This window comes from Erpetoichthys calabaricus, chromosome 4 (assembly GCF_900747795.2).
Source record: "Erpetoichthys calabaricus chromosome 4, fErpCal1.3, whole genome shotgun sequence".
Lineage (NCBI taxonomy): Eukaryota > Metazoa > Chordata > Cladistia > Polypteriformes > Polypteridae > Erpetoichthys > Erpetoichthys calabaricus.
In genome coordinates, this window is record NC_041397.2 from 269,647,633 (window position 1) to 269,665,596 (window position 17,964).

At 37.5% G+C, this 17,964-nt stretch overlaps 1 protein-coding gene across 1 annotated transcript in view; it reads left to right on the forward strand.

Annotated features, from left to right (window-relative positions):
* LOC114650877 (nectin-1-like) overlaps nucleotides 1–16,478 on the forward strand; it is a 30,509-nt gene extending 14,031 nt beyond the window's left edge. The window contains exons 3-6 of the mRNA XM_028800785.2: nucleotides 6,027–6,326; nucleotides 11,175–11,280; nucleotides 14,847–14,998; nucleotides 16,360–16,478. Coding sequence (XP_028656618.2) covers nucleotides 6,027–6,326; nucleotides 11,175–11,280; nucleotides 14,847–14,998; nucleotides 16,360–16,460 — 659 coding nt within the window. The 3' untranslated portion in view covers nucleotides 16,461–16,478. The remainder of the gene's footprint in view (nucleotides 1–6,026; nucleotides 6,327–11,174; nucleotides 11,281–14,846; nucleotides 14,999–16,359) is intronic.
* The last annotated feature ends 1,486 nt before the right edge of the window (nucleotides 16,479–17,964 follow it).

The following is a 17,964-nucleotide window of genomic DNA, read 5'->3' on the forward strand; positions in this document are numbered from 1 at the left end:
TAAGGACCGTTCCATCAGCCGCCCTGACTTTAACTCTCCGAGGAACAGATTCGGATGTGCGTAATGCTTCGATTCCTCTGTAAGCAGGACGTGGGTCACTAGACCACAGATGGTGTGTCACTTGCTCACAGATTCCTCTAACAAACGCCTCTTTATCAACTCTCAGAACCCTTGCAGCCATCCTTCTCGGTTCACGGTACAGAACAGAGTTGCCATTGAGCCGTGCACTGCGACTCCACTTGATGATATCCAGGGTGCCCTGCGAAATGAAACACTTCCTTCTGGGAACACCAGTAACACCAACACAACCCTCAGCAACCTTCAGGGTCTTGTCACAGAAGGTCTTCCAAACCATATTAGGATTGGCAGTTGAACCCAGATCTGCAAGTTCCTCACACAAACTGCATGCAACATCCATAATTTCAGAAGATATGTATTGTAGTGTTAGTGCCGCAATGGATGGATTATCTTCTCTTTAAATGGCTCTTTGAGGTTTCTCGATATCCTTAAATGGATGGCTTGCCTTTTGCCGCACTAGTTGAAAAAGCAGGCAAATTTGCAGGCTTGCCATTTATATAGGTGCACCTGCCACTTGTGATGTAATGCCAGCTCAAACTTGGGTGACTCATCCCTGGCTGATGTACTGTAACTTCACAGCTCCGTTACATAGCCCTCCAGTCAAAGTCATTGAAACAGCAACATGGTCTTTCGTCTTTGCTTCAAACACGCAGCTGGTGATGAGGGTATATCAACAGGGATTGTGGGCGCTGTGTTGTCAACTGGCACAGCTGGAATGTTGAGTGCTGTGCTGCAGCAGAGGTGTTCAATGCTAGTGGTCAGTTGTAAGAGATCATTCAAACCTCCTTGCGTGGAGATGCAGATATCTGCAGTCTTGGGTGTTTTCTTTGACTGAACTGCCACTGCAAAATGTGTTCCAGTTCTTGATCTCAACTTTGAGACTCCCTTCACCATAGCTTCTCAACACCTCTGTGATATACCTTGTCCTTTGCTTGCATGTTTTTACCACTGACCCTGCTTCTCACAGCTGTCTTAGGATCAGTGGCAACTCAATCGGCCATGCTTTTCCCAAACTACATGAGCCTGAAGCTCCACTGGTGTGTGCACTAATAGACCTTAGCTGATGGAAAAGTGGTGGTGAAGCTGCAGATGTGACAGTCTCTCAGCTGTATTCCCGCCTGCACTGCTGCTGCAAATGGCACTCTAGATTACGGATTAGAGCCTTGAGACTCCCAAGGCAAGTCCTCCGAAGAGCTAAACTGGTCTTTTTGAAGTCTTCGGGGCACTCGGCACTCTGCTAATTTGGGCTGTAGGTCTTCTCTTCCTGCTACTGACACCTGTGTAGTGTCGGCACTAAGCACTGCAATGGATGGATTCTCTACACTATATAGGGCATCCAAAAAGTATTCACAGCGCATCACTTTTTCCACATTTTGTTATGTTACAGCCTTATTCCAAAATGGATTAAATTCATTTTTTTCCTCAGAATTCTACACACAACACCCCATAATGACAACGTGAAAAAAAGTTTACTTGAGGTTTTTGCAGATTTATTAAAAATAAAAAAATTGAGAAAGCACATGTACATAAGTATTCACAGCCTTTGCCATGAAGCTCAAAATTGAGCTCAGGTGCATCCTGTTTCCCCTGATCATCCTTGAGATGTTTCTGGAGCTTAATTGGAGTCCACCTGTGGTAAATTCAGTTGATTGGACATGATTTGGAAAGGCACACACCTGTCTATATAAGGTCCCACAGTTGACAGTTCATGTCAGAGCACAAACCAAGCATGAAGTCAAAGGAATTGTCTGTAGACCTCAGAGACAGGATTGTCTCGAGGCACAAATCTGGGGAAAGGTTACAGAAAAATTTCTGCTGCTTTGAAGGTCCCAATGAGCACAGTGGCCTCCAACATCTGTAAGTGGAAGAAGTTCGAAACCACGAGGACTCTTCCAAGAGCTGGCCGGCCATCTAAACTGAGCAATCGGGGGGAGAAGGGCCTTAGTCAGGGAGGTGACCAAGAACCCGATGGTCACTCTGTCAGAGCTCCAGAGGTCCTCTGTGGAGAGAGGAGAACCTTCCAGAAGGACAACCATCTCTGCAGCAATCCACCTATCAGGCCTGTATGGTAGAGTGGCCAGACGGAAGCCACTCCTTTAGTAAAAGGCACATGGCAGCCCGCCTGGAGAGTTTGCCAAAAGGCACCTGAAGGACTCTCAGACCATGAGAAAGAAAATTCTCTGGTCTGATGAGACAAAGATTGAACTCTTTGGTGTGAATGCCAGGCGTCATGTTTGGAGGAAACCAGGCACCGCCCATCACCAGAACAATACCATCCCTACAGTGAAGCATTGTGGTGGCAGGTTCATGCTGTGGGGATGTTTTTCAGCGGCAGGGACTGGGAGACTAGTCAGGATAAAGGGAAAGATGACTGCAGCAATGTACAGAGACATCCTGGATGAAAGCCTGCTCCTGAGCGCTCTTGACCTCAGACTGGGGCGACGGTTCATCTTTCAGCAGGACAACGACCCTAAGCACACAGCGAAGATATCAAAGGAGTGGCTTCAGGACAACTCTGTGAATGTCCTTGAGTGGCCCAGCCAGAGCCCAGACTTGAATCTGATTGAACATCTCTGGAGAGATCTTAAAATGGCTGTGCACCGACGCTTCCCATCCAACCTGATGGAGCTTGAGAGGTGCTGCAAAGAGGAATGGGCGAAACAGGCCAGGGATAGGTGTGCCAAGCTTGAGGCATCATATTCAAAAAGACTTGAACCACTGGCGGTTCACTGCCAAAATTCTTATCAGATAAAGGGGATGGTCAGAGAAGGACTGGAACAGAAAATTTCTCTATATGCAGATGATATGGTCTTATATATATCAGACCCAGAAAACACTGTCCCCGCTGTTTTAACAGCACTAACAGAATTTCAAAAGATATCTGGTCTTAGAATTAATCTGAATAAAAGTATACTCTTTCCAGTGAATTCACAAGCATATAATATTAGATTAGACACCCTACCTTTTACCATAGCAGATCAGTTTAAATACCTAGGGGTAAATATCACAAGTAAACATAAAGCTCTTTATCAACAAAATTTTGGCATCTGTATGGAAAAAATTAAGCAAGACTTGCATAGATGGTCAACCCTTCATCTCACTCTAGCCGGAAGAATTAACGTTGTTAAGATGAATATCCTTCCTAAACTTCTCTTTTTATTTCAAAACATTCCAATATATATCAATAAATCGTTTTTTAAACAGTTAGATTCAATAATAACCTCATTCATTTGGAACTCAAAACACCCACGTATCTGAAGAGCGACCCTACAAAGACCTCAGGCAGAAGGTGGCATGGCTTTACCTTATTTTCAGTTTTATTAATGGGCAGCAAACATACAAGCCATAAAAACCTGGACACAAATAAATGAACATACACATGCTTGGTCTGCAATTGAAGTAAAATCCTGTAGTACTTCTTTATATTCCCTGCTCTGCTCTCCAATAAATGAAAGTTAGCGCAAATATATTAATAACCCAATTGTGCTTTACTCACTCAGAATATGGAACCAAATTAGAAAGCATTTTAAGATGGAAAATCTTTTATCAGTGGCACCTCTGCAAGAGAACCACCTCTTTCAACCTTTCTTAAGTATATCCAGTTTTTAATACCTGGAAAAGTTTTGGGAATAAAATGCTCAGAGATCTTTATATAGACAACATATTTACATCTTTTGAACAATTACTTTCAAAATTCAACCTCCCAGCTACACATTTCTTTTACTATCTTCAAATTAGAAATTTTGTTAAACAGAAATTGCCCGATTTCCCCCACCTTGCACCCTCCACAATGCTGGAAAAAATACTGCTCAATTTCGAGGAATTAAACACCATTTCCGCAATATATAAAATCTTATTAGAGTCCCTACCTTTCAAAGATCCAAGAGGACATTGGGAAGAAGATCTCTTAATCAATATATCAGAAAAGGAGTGGAAGGTAGCAAAGCAGAGAATTCACTCGAGTTCTATATGCGCAAAGCATAGAATTATTCAACTAAAAATTATATATCGAGCCCATCTGTCTCGCTTAAAACTGTCCAAAATGTTTCCAGGGCAGGATCCAACCTGCGAACGCTGCAACCAAGCTCCTGCCTCACTGGGTCACATGTTCTGGGCCTGCACCAAACTAACATCATTTTGGACAAAAATTTTTAAGTGCCTTTCAGACAGCCTTGGTATCACAATCCCTCCTAACCCACTAACAGCTGTGTTTGGTGTTCTTCCAGATGGACTTGAATTGGAGAAGGACAAGCAAATGGTGATTGCATTCACTACACTTTTGGCACACAGACTTATTTTGTTAAATTGGAAGAATCCCAATTCTCCTCTGATAAGTCAGTGGGAAACCGATGTTTTATATTATTTGAAATTGGAAAAAATCTAATTTTCAGTTAGAGGATCTGTACAAAATTTTTTCAAAACATGGCAGGATTTAATCAATATTATTTTAGAATAAGAGAAATAACTATTACCGCATTTAACTCCCTTCTCCATCTCTTATTTACATAGATATTTACTTCTCCCTTTCTTTTGTTTAATGTTGCCTTATTAAAAAGCCTTAAGCAATTTTCCTTTAGCTAAGCTCTCCTTCTCAGGGGTGGGGTTTGATTAGTCTTCAAATTTGTTGGGTTATAAATTGATCTGTTTGTATGGAATGATTACAATGAAAATTAATAAAATAAAAATATAAATAAAAGAAGAGTGTGTTTCTGCAATCAAAAAAAAAAAAAGACTTGAGGCTGTAATTGCTGCCAAAGGTGCATCGACAAAGTATTGAGCAAAGGCTGTGAATACTTCTGTAAATATATTTCTCAGCTTTTTTATTTTTAATAAATTTGCAAAAACCTCAAGTAAACTTTTTTCACGTTGTCATTATGGGGTGTTGTGTGTAGAATTCTGAGGAAAAAAAATGAATTTAATCCATTTTGGAATAAGGCTGTAACATAACAAAATGTGGAAAAAGTGATGCGCTGTGAATACTTTCCGGATGCACTGTACATGGGTCTTTGAGGTGGCTCACTATCCTTTTGCCTCACTAGTTGGAAGAGCAAGCAACTTTGCAGAGTTGCCATTTACATAGGCACCCTTGCAACTGGTGATGTAATGTCTACTCATACTTGGGTTTCTTGTCCCTGGATGATGTAACATGTCAGCGCCTTTACAGTACAAAGTATATGTTGAGAGAGTGCAGTCATGCTTAAATAGGTAAATGGTCTTGGAATGATTAAGCAAAGAAAGACAAATAAATGGATGGCTTTACATTATAAGTAGATACTTCATAAGTTAAGGTTTGTCCTCCTTGTCCATTAAGATTTAATAAGATAAACTGAAGAGAGTGAGGGCAGTATGATAACACAGTGAATAATGCTTTTGTCTCACAGCTTCAGAGTCCATTATTTAGTGCCTGTATACCTGTACAGAGTTTATAACTTCTCCTTTTGTCTCCCGTTTTCTTATTAGATCCCTAAGACATGCAGGTTGGGTTAATTAAAGGCTCTGCACAGGTTCTTAGTGAGTGTGCCATTAGATGGACTCCCAACACCTTGTAAGTTTGTTTCCTGCATTGTTCTCCAATGCTGCTAGGTTAGGTAACATCCCCACAAAACTGAAATGGATAAGACACAATATTAGTGGATGGATACAAGTAGCATGCTGTATGTGAAAAGTTAGCAGGCACATATAACCTTGTTGTCTGTTAAGTTGACTTGGAGAATGAAATCCCACCACTGGTTCATTGTACTGTAGCTGTTACTTAAGCAGATTAAGAAATCAAATTTACATTAAATGCTATAAGCCAATTATGATGGGTTTCGGCCTGGTGGGGTACCATATGATTCACTTCTTTATGAAAAACGTTTAGAACAAGTATAAGTTGTATACCTTGCTTCTATAAAACACCGTACAAGTGTTGATTGTCTTTTTGTGTTTTTTAATCCTTGTCTTTGCAGTTCGTCCATCTGTCACTGTAACTGTAGACACAGATGCCAGCACTGAAGGATGTGAAAGCAATATTGCTATCTGCACTGCAGCAAATGGCAAACCAAAACCTCTTGTCTCTTGGAGTGATGCTCCATCTGCATCCAAAAGTACAGAAAATACAACATCTCAAATAAATGGGACATTTACGGTTCGGTCTGTCCTGTGGACAGTGGCTACAAGGAAAATTCATGACCATGAAGTGTTTTGTGTTGTGAAGCAGCCTTTGATCGATACCAGCATTTTAGTGCCATTTAGGCTGAATGTAACTTGTAAGTATGGTAGCTTTTATTTGCAGAAGAAGATATAAATCTTAAATTAATCTGACAATTATTTTAATTTTCATTTTCTATAGTTCCAGTGTTTTTAGTAAATATGTTTCTAGTAGTTTTTTTATTTTCATAAAATTAGTGTCAGGCTACATTAATCAGACTCAAGACTTTATGCTTAATGTGTTTAGTTTTATTAAATTGTGTCAATTCCATTGAAATGAAATGCTACTTAATGTTGGCTTTTAAGTGCCTTAAGGTCTTATTCATGTATGCCGTTATAGCAGTTAATCAGATTGACCAACAAATCTGAGTACTAGTAACAGTTTGCAAATGTTGTATTGTGCTAGTGAAGTAAGGGGAGTTACATTCTCAGATGAAGCTGTTGATTTACGTTTCAATTTAAATGATCACCCTCACATGTGGGAATCATTAGGGGCCTCATGTATAACCCCATGAGTAGAATTCAAACTAAAATATGGCGAATGGACAAAACTGGAAATGTGTGTACGCATAAAAAATTCAGAGGCATAAAACTGTGTGTAAGCCAAGTTCCACACACTTTCCCTTTGTAAATCCCAATCAACATGAATTTTAATGAACATGCACACACCTACAGCCCACCCCATCTCCTCCCCAAATTTTGTGTATTCAAATATGCAAATCAATATAAATAGCCCTTTTTGTTCAGTGTTTTGTTAAAAGGCATTGGCAAAAGCACGTGAAAAAAAGAATTTCAGTGAATGTGAAGGAAAAATTTACTATTTGTTGGCTAAAGCAATGGGATAAGCAACAAAAACAAACTGATGTAGTAATAAAACATGGCAGAGACACTTGAAAGTTCAAGTCCAGAAAGTCACACAGTGCCTGAAATTAAAAAGAAGTGGTCAGATATCAAAGTCGATGCGAAAAGGCGAGTTGCAGCCCACCATCTGTTTATTCTGGTTCAGACAATGCTACAAAACCTGACCCCCATGCCAAAGATGCAAATCCACACAGTGATGGTGCTGCTGTGCCCAGCACATCTTTGGGTGCTGGCTGCACACACACCACTACCTCAGCTGAGTGACCATTTGGCTATGTGCTGATGGACTTTGCAATGCAATAGTGGATGCTGTAAGAGATGTGGCCAATGAACTAAGGAATATAAGGGCTGTACTGCATGATATTGACCACAAATTAAATGAATTGTTTAAAAAATAAATTCGGCACCTGATTACCTATTCTACATTCTGCTTATTACATTCAAATGAAGCTGTAAAGCTTTCTAATTTGGCCGATCATTTGGTGGGTTAGAGTCTGGTTCATAATACCGCATCTCTTCAGGTACGGACAAGCCACGATTGTGTGCCACATTATGCAGCATGCTACATGCTCATACAGTGTGACTTTCTGTGGACTGTAGAGCATCACATTAATAGGGCAGAAATGCTTTCTATTTAAATAAGCAAATTCATTATCTGAAGGTGCCTTTACAGTGTAGTTTTGCCACCAAGCGCCACAATAGATTTATTCTCTGTTTTTTACATGGCTCTTTGAGGTTATTCGATATCCTTAAAAGGATTGCTTGCCTTTTGCCACACTGGTTGGAAAAAGCACATGTGACTGTGCAGAGTTGCTGTTTTTATAGGCTTTCATGCTATAGATGATGTAATGCCAGCTCATTATTTTGGTGATTCATCCGTGGCTGATGTAACTTGTCTAGCGCCGTTGCAATAGCAATGTACATGCAGTGGGCCGCCCAGATTACATTTGGAAAACCGGACTTTGCTGTGAATTGCGCTTTGATATTTATCAGTTCAACCACAGTGTAAGGAAATCTTGTATATCTGGATGACAAGAGGATAATACCATCCCATACAGCTGGCATGGCGCTTCTTGGTGATGATTGTGAAATACCCAATTGGTCAACACATTCACATTGAAAAGCTCCAGTGGCTAAAAACCTGAGGGTGGACAGAACTTGCAAAGGAACAGGTAGAGTACAGTTCCTCAAAGTCTGCCTTTGTAAAGCTGGTGCCCGTTCAACACACAGCTCCAACAGGATAGCTCCTGGAAATCAAAATCGACTTAGAAGCCAGTCATCATCATCTGTAAATACTTCTAATTTTTCCATTTGCAACGTTGTCTAACAATTCTAAAGCAGCTGTGGTAATTGGAATAGTTTGGTCATTCCATGCACCATTATATTGTTACAGAATGATTATAATCAAGTGAATTAATTTTGTAAATGACATGCAATTATTTCAATGTATTTTATAAAGCCATCGTCATGGATGTGAATATGAAACAGAAAGGGAAACCACACAGAAACAGTAGCACTGCTTTGACACTGGCTGCCTCACATTTGCAAAACTGAATAGAGACTTGCGTATGCACAGTGTAAGGATGCCATGAAAATGTGTGTGGCATTATGCCAAATTTAGTTTTTGTACATCTTGAAGTGTGTGGAAACGGGCGTGCGCAACATTTTTGTGTATATGAACCATTTATACTGTATATGAGGTCCCAGGTCACTAGTATAAGAAGCCAAAAACAAGACTCCTTTGCAGGGTTGCAGGCTCTCCATGATACAGTGGATTGGATATCCTGGGGTTATAATCATTTGTTGTCCAGATTAAGAAGGCCTAGTTAATGTGGTTTGGTTATACAGTATAAGTATTGTAGGAAATCCCTACCTCTCATGTGTAAAAACTTCAGAAAAATGGGGATTGTGGGCATTTCCCTGTATATTTCCTTGACTGTTCTTTTACTAATGAAACACTGAAATACTGTTTTCTGGTCATCTTTTTATTTTTAACATTATTTTTCTCCAGATGCATTTTAGCTTTCTTATTATCCTTTCTAATAGTTGTTGTAATACTCTTATAAGCCTTACAGTCAACCCTGGATTTAGTTGTCTTGTATTGGTTATAGAGCTATTTTATTTTTAGGTTTTTTTTTTAACTTCTTCATCCACAATGGGGTTCTTTTTATTGTTCTGCTTTTTCTTAATTTTGTGAGGAGCTTTCCCTGTGTTGCATGTAAAATAATGTTAAACCAGCTTTGTTGTTTTTTGACTGTCTCCATGCCTAAGTTTTTGCCCACTATACCACTTTTGTCTCCTTAAGGATTACCTATGAACACTTTGAAATCACTTCTGTTTTTTTGTTTGATGTCTCCTTACTCACCAATATGCAAAAAACCCACATATGATATACCATTTAAAGCATGTTAAAGTCTAGTTAGTCATCTAGACCCAAAAAAACTATCATTTTTAGGCCATTTTGGAAGTATTTTGTATGGGAAGTTACACTGTTATCAAGAAGATTAAACCAATAATTGTCTTCAGCAAAAATGATAAGAAGGACTTGAAATTGTATATGCCACATCAGCTGACCCCAGGGGATCACCCTCAAGTAGGATATGAATGGTTAAATTTACTCATTTTAACAAAACTTTGAAAAAATGGGGATTAGTAATATAGGCATGTGGAGTCAATTCAAAAGAATAGACTTTCCTGTAAAATTGTGTTTTGTAACGACCATCAAAATCACTAGGAATAGGCAGAAATTGATGTAATACAGTAATGTTTTACTCATTGACAATTATATATGTTCAAGAGTAAGCAGCTCCAATGACCTAATAATATTTTTTTCCCTGTTATTTTACTAATTCCTTTATTCAAGGTGACATACAATATTTGAGATACAATTGGTTACATTTCTTTTGTCTTCCCAGTTGGAGCACAGGCCAGTGAAGTGTCTTGCACACAAGTGTCAGTAGCAGGATTTGAACTCACAACCTCAGGGTTTGAAGTCCTTGGTCCAAAGCCCTAACCACTACAGCATACTGCCTGGTAATAATAGTAGCTCTTGGTTTAAAAAACAACAACAACAAAAAAAAAAACTCTACAAATATTGTGCTGCATACATTTAAACACTTAATTAAGCCCATGTTACCTTAGGCGGCTCTTTCAGTGATCTGCAGTTGTAGCTTTTATTTAAATAATCATAGCCAGTTTGGAGGCAGTCAGCGGTGTGCTCCACTTAAGCCGATCATCTCAGGTGACATACCCAATGACTGACACCCACTAGTCTGTGCCAGGCTAGGATAAATCCATACTGGTTTGAGTTTCTTTTGGCTTTCAAAACAGAAAATGATGCAAAGGATCTTGCATAGGAGAAATCAACTATATGGGTTCTAACATCAAATAGAAAAGTGGATATTTACTACCATCTTGCCTAGGCATTTGTCTTGCTGTTTGCCATCACAGCTGTTTGCCTTTTGAAGGAGACCAGATGCTGAATCAGACAAGGTCTATGTGAGTTTGTCCTCTTCTTAGTAATTTGTTCAAAACATTTTACAATTAATGGAAAGTGATGCAGCTCTCACCAGGAAAATTAAAATGACTATAAGGAATGACGCCCCTATCTTTACAAACTTACTAGAATTGATATCATTACAATATCTGTTACAAAAGATTATAAATACAATTAGAGAATGTTTTTTATATTTAAACTTTATGAGTGTTTGGCATGGAGGCACAGTGGAATTGTTGATGCCTCAGAGAACAGAGACCAGTGTTCACATCCCGAGGTTTCCCAGCATGGAGTTTGCATGTTCTCCCCATGTCCACATGGGTTTCCTCTGGAAGTTCTGGTTTCATCCCACAGTCCAAAGAACACTAAGTTGATCCTAGTGTGTGTTTGTGTGTGAGTGTATTCAACCTGTGATGGGATGGTTAAAACAAGAAACAGGATGATGAGACACAGTATTCATCTTAAATGCCTCAAATTTCTAAAAACAGCTAACTATTATTTAATGTATTCTTTTCCAGCCCTAGCTCACCATTACTTTTTCCTCTTTAAGATGCTCCAGTTGTTAAAGTACTCATTGTGGATGAAAAACCAAATGAGGTTATAGCTGACTGTGAAGCAGATGCTAACCCCCCAGCTTCTCATTATACATGGAGAAAGTATGTGATTTAACTGCATATTAACTAATTAAGTAATTTTAATATGGATGTTTACTGTATTTTTTAAGGAAAACTACCTGTTGAATTCCCTTTTCTTTTCATCTCTCCATTACTTAATCTCTTCATCCTTGTGGGGCCTACAACTGAAGTTTCAATATGTAAAATATATAACTGTATATGACGTCAAAGACTTCATCTTTACTGTAAATAAGGCAGTTTTTTACTTGAACTCTAACTTTTGAACTCCAGACTGTTTCACATTTACATATATAAACAGTATATATATATATGTATGTATGTATGTATGTATGTATGTATATGTGTGTATATATATATATATATATATATATATATATATATATATATATATATAATATATATAATATATATAATAAATTGTGAGACATGCCCGGACACCATCAGACAGACAACACATCTTTATAAAATACACACATTTATTTGCCTTCCAATAAACACAACACTGTCCTGCACAGCATACTGTGCTCCTCGCATCAATCACCTTTCCTCCGGGCTTCTCTCTCTCTGTCCGTGGCCCACCTTTTCTCTCTCCACAGGAGCTTCGTCCTGCTCCCACTCCCGACTCCAACTCTCTGATTGGAGGGAAGCAGCCCCTTTTATTCTCACCCGGATATGCTCCAGGTGCTTGATGTTCTTCCGACAGCACTTCCTGGTGTGGCGGAAGTGCTGCTTTTGCACCCGGAAGCACTCCGGGCGTCCCTGGCAGGATCATCCTTCACCTTCCTGGGTGTGGTGGAAGTACACGTTCCCCGGGCACCCTGAGGCGGGGGCCACGGGCCCCGATGGGCTTGAGACTCCTTGCTCCTCTCCCGTGGTCCTCTCCCGATCCAGGGCGGTTGCCCCCTCGTGGCCCGGAGGACGAATACACCACCTACCGGTCCTTCCAGGTGTCCCAGTCAGGTCTGTCTCCCAGCCTCCTGCGACAAAATATATATATTACATTGTATGTATGTATGTATGTGTGTATATATATATATATATATATATATATATATATATATATAATATTGATCCGGGGCAACTGGGCGACAGACATCTTGGCGAAAAGACAACTCGGCGACATCCTTTACCAGTTAGGTTCAAAGACATTTTTTTAATTTAAATGACAACGTAGGGCGCAGGAAAATCCACAGAATCACCTGCTTTATGAGAGTCCCAGTATGTTGAGAGTAAAGATATTCCTTAAGCCATACTCGCAGGTCACTGTTTGTATTCTAAAAAACATGATCATACGATTACAATCAATACAATTTTTATATAAAAGATTAGCAATTTTGGTTGCAGAAGATAATGTAAGATAGTTTGTTCCATCTGCAGAATAAAGTTCATTCGTCAATTATATAAATTTATTTTCAACATTTTAAATCATGTTGTCATTTAAATATAATTAAAAAATCTCTTTGAACCTAACTGGTAAAGGATGTCGCCGAGTTGTATTTCTCCAAATTGTTGCTTCGCCGAATTGTCTTTCGCCGAGCTGACTGTTGCCCAGTTGCCACCGAATCATATATATACTGATATATATATATATATATATATATATATATATATATATATATATATATATATATATATATATATATATATATATCTAATATAAAATTTCAAATTGTGCTTTGGCAGAATCAATTATAATATATAAAAGTATTAGGAGCTTTTCACAGCTTAAAATGTGTTGTAGATTTAATCTTAAATGGATGCATTTTTCATTGTTGCCCATCACTCTATTCTAAATAACCCATAATGGCAGAGTGAAAACATTTATTTAAAATTAAAAACTGAATATCCTAATTAACTGAAGAAATGGTTTCCATTTTGTTTGGAAATTTAACCTCAATGTGTTACCAGTTTTGGGGAGATTATGGTAGGAATTTAAATGTTCCCTATGCCTCACTCCCAAGTAGTAATTCTAGATACTTTATTGTGACTGGTCATCCCACTCCAGATATTAAATATTAATGATAATGTTTCTTACCAGTTGTTATTGTGTCATCTTAGCTGTTAATTTAATTTAATAATTGTCAATGTATATCTTTTAGAGAATTATTTCAATGTAGCTTTTGTTCTAGCTTTTAGATGAGCATTAAGTTGACAGAAAAGTCAACAGTAGGCTACTGTAATTGGTTTATTTTAAAGAATATATAAGACAATATGCATATCATTTCTACCATTTTTAATTTTATTTCAGTTTTCCAACGTGTGTTTTTAAATTCAGTTTAGTTATCATTTTGACTCAGGTTTTGTTTCATTATTATTTTGATTAACAAAATTCTTTTTAATTATTTTAGTTACTGTTTTCATTAACGATAATAACCTTGCACAGAAAATATAACCGTGTATATTTAAATGCCTTAAATGCTTTGGAGAGTTTAAAACTTCTATCTTTAGTCAGCAACAAACAAGACTATCACTAATGGCACAGATTTTACTGCAATGCACAGATAGCCTTTACAGTGTACCCTAAGCTAATTGGTCTGATGTTGTAAGATGCAGTTACCAAACATGTAGCAACTGAATACACATATTATTTATTATCTGATTGCTTTGTAGAAATAAATGACTTTTTCTTAAATAAACATGACCTTTCATAAGCACATTGATGGTGACCTGAAAGTTTTTCCCTTGCTGTCTACTCTTATTGTACCTACATCATCTCCTGTTGATAGCTGTCTGGTGACAAGCAACTAACGCCCATCACTTCAGTTATTGCAGGGAACACTCACACATCCACTCTAGCACTCATATAAAGCCATTTTAAAGTCAAGAAATAACTAAACATGCATTTCCTGTTGAACTGAATTAATTTCAATTGAATTGAATTGTATGAAGATTCAACATTCTCTTTCATTTTAGTCTTTCAATATATGTATTAAGTGCAAAAATCTCTTATAAATGTATTCATGAAAGACATTCCACTGCAAGCAAATAGTAGATATCAGTATGCAAAAGAAAGATTTGAAAAGTGGCCATTTGTTTAAAAACACATTTGCCTTAGTCACTAGTGTAAAATGAATAATGAATGTGGGATGGGCATACATCCATCACAAATGTTCAGCACTGCATACTGTGCTCCTCTGGCATATTGTAGAAACAAATTCTTGAACTAACAGTAATAAATGTTTTATAGTCATAATAATAAAGGATTATTTCTCAATGAAGAGTGCACAGACATTTTCCTCACCTAAACCATCTTCTTTTCTAGATGCTTTTGATTTTACTTTTAGTGCATTGTGTTTTTTACTGACTACCCTTTTAAGGATACTGCACAAAATAAAAATATGAACATTTTACTGTGATATGATAATGTGTGAGGTCTGCCTAGGATAATGTTGATCCTATACAAGCTGTTTTTTTCTCTCCTGCATAGACTTTTTTGTATTCTTATCTAAATGCAGTCTGTGTGAAAGTAAAGCACACCCTTGTATTTAAAATGTTGCAAAGTATGTTTCCAAAACCCTTGGGTTTTATTTTAAATGTTTTTTATTTATTTTGCTTTTTATGTTTCCAAAATCATTGTTTTGTTTTAGGGATAATGAGAGGATTCTTGAAACTAAAAATATACAGACAGAAGGAAGTAGGATGATCATTAAAGAGCCAACACCCAGCATAAATGGATTTTACTTCTGTGAAGCTGTAAATTCAAAAGGCTCTGGATTTGCCTCACTATATTTTTATTTCAGTAAGTATAATTATTGTTATGCATATAATGACAATAAACTGGCTTTACTTCTAAGTAGAAGAAAGTACTTCCTATGTACAGTAGTTTTCTTGGTAGTACAGATTATAAGTTGATGTATTATTTGTGCAGTGATACACATAGAATCCATCTTTTACTTCTTATCTTACTAAAAGAATTTGATGCATTGAATGCACAAAAGCATAAAAACAGAATCCGTCTGTTTTGCAATTATTACGTTTCTAATATTTTTAAATCTAATTATTAGTGAAATTAATAAAAGTAGACACTTTTAATCTTTGCTCTGTGATGAACTGTGTTCTTTTTTTCATTCATCATGTAATACCAACAATTCAAAGTTAAGCAGTTGATTGTGACACATGTAGGAAGTGTTGAGGCAAAAACAAGTCAGTAAATGGAGCAGTAACATCTTGTAATTATGGAGCAACAAGTACATAAATAACTGTTTTTTACCTGAGCAAATGTATGCTGATATAAAAATGCACATTCTCTGTCTACAATGCAAATACATCTCTGCCATTGTCCAAGAGTTCTCAAAATCTCACATTCCTAAACCCATATCAACAACAATTTATTTCTTGTATAGCCCAAACTCACAGAAGGAATGCCTCAATGAGCTTTAACAGGCCCTGCTCTGATAGTACCCCAGCCTTCTCTTTAAGAAGACAAAAAAACTAACTCCAAAAAAAAAAAAAAACTTTGGGAAGATCAGTTCAGAGAGAGACCCCCTTCCTCCAGGTAGGTGGGACATGCAAAAATGGCGTAGATGCAACACACAAAACAGAATGCAAGTAATTCTCTTCACAGAGCTAGATGGCCAACCAATCATGGCCGCCTCAGAAATATAATCCAACAGTACAGACTACTTTGTTATTGCACAGTACTTCTCACCAAGTGTAGGCGCAGAGCACCACAACAACTCTCAAGGCAAAATGCAGGATGCAATATGCTATAAAGCTGATGGCAAATTTTTGTTCACTCACTATATAATGCAGACGGATACCTTTTTATAAGACATTATCAGTTACTTTTTTTTTTTCTTAAATCTGCTGTTGCTATACTCAGTTCTTAGAAATGTAAGTCTTTTGGAAATCACCGTGCTGATGTTGATTCTGCTAAGCTGTTAATCAAGCTTTACTATCAGAAGACTCCCATGTACATGAGGCCACTATTTCATGCACATATAATGACAGTCCATGTGCCCCAGGTTTTAGGTTTATTTTCTTCCACCAAGATTATATGTTAATCATCTGTCATTGATCTTATATTAATATGTCATTTTTTTGTGTGCTATAATCTCTCAACAGTATATTTATAATATCTTTTGACTTTTATTGCTTCAGCTTCTAGATCATACAACGGTATACTTGCTTCTGGAATTATATTGTTGATGCTTGCCATGACAGTTTTTGCCTTAGCCTGGTATAAAATAAAACAAAGGTGAGTTCCTATTAGCATGCAAATTCTGAAACTATACGTATTATGTATGATAAAAGGCTGCTATTAAGCACTGTTTGTGTGTTCTGTTCTCATAGCTAGTGCTGGGCGGTGTACTAGTTCATACCGAAAACCGTTTTTTATCTTTTTTATGATATGGATTTTTCTTACACTGGTTTAAATTGCCTAAACGACGTTCGGAACGTGGCGCAGCGGGAAACTGTTTAAGTGGGGACCTTTTTCACTGCTACACCGCTAAACACAGATTTGTTGTACTAGGGCTCTTTTTCACTGCTACACCACCAAATAGTGGGCGGTAGCATAGGTATGCCGCGCGGTGAAAATGGACAGACAGCATTCCGAAACTGAACTAAAAGTAAAGTTGAACATGTGATGAACAGAAGAACTTTTGCCGAAAAAAAGGAGTCACATCCGTCGCCTGGAGATACTTTAGTTTTAAAAGGCCAGATGTGTAAATACTGTTTCTATACTACTGGATAATACTGCAAGCCAAGTTGTACTTGTTTTTGTACTTGCTAATGTATGTTTTGCTTGTATTCATCCTGCGATGTGCTATCGACTCGTTCAGAGATGGGCGCAACTCTGAATGGATGGCATAATTAAACATGTATAACGAAGATATTTTTAAAGTTCTGAACACTCCGTCGGCTAAGTTAATAACTAGTTTTAATTTCACAAAGACGTTTATCGTGTGGTGATTGGTAATTATCGTGTCGTTTTGGTAGAGAGCAGGAATATCATGAAGTGAATGGATTCTGTGCGGTGATTGCTGCAGGCGCCTGCTCTTAGTGCAGAGGAAGTCAGTTTAAGAAGCGTAGTGATTAACGACTGGGTCGGGGAACACTTAACACAAAGTATTTGATGTGCTGCATTAACTTGTGACGGGGTTTGAGAAAATCTAGGAGATTAAACATTGATTTTAGGATGAAGTTTAGTTTACAACATTCTACTTTAATTATAAAATAAATTGAGAATAAAGTGGAAATGTCGACTTTAATCTTGACATAGTCAACATGTCGAATTTATTCTCGACATATAGTTTGTTTTTTTCTTCTGTGTCCATATTTTTTTTTCTTCACAGTGGCCCTAATGCGCTTCCATAGGGCTATACCACAAACAGCATTATAAATGCAAGTTGCAGTTTTTATTATTTATGTATATAGCTTAGCTTGAAGCAAGGTCCATATTAATGCAGTTTGCCTAAATGGTGGTACAGTTGGTAAGATGTCATCACCAAGATTGCACTTGTTTTATTTTATTTTAATTTGGTGAATACTGTGTAATGCACCTGGGCTTGAAGCCTTGAAGTAATGGTGCAACTATCAGTAATACTATTATGTATTTTATTGTTATTATTTATTAGTTTAAATATTATGCAGTTTAATGATGGTAAAATTGTTTAAAAAGTCACTTTAACGTGTCAGTGGACAGAGATTGTTAACATTAACAGAAAGTGTAGTTGGTTTACAAAAAATATTTACTATTTATTC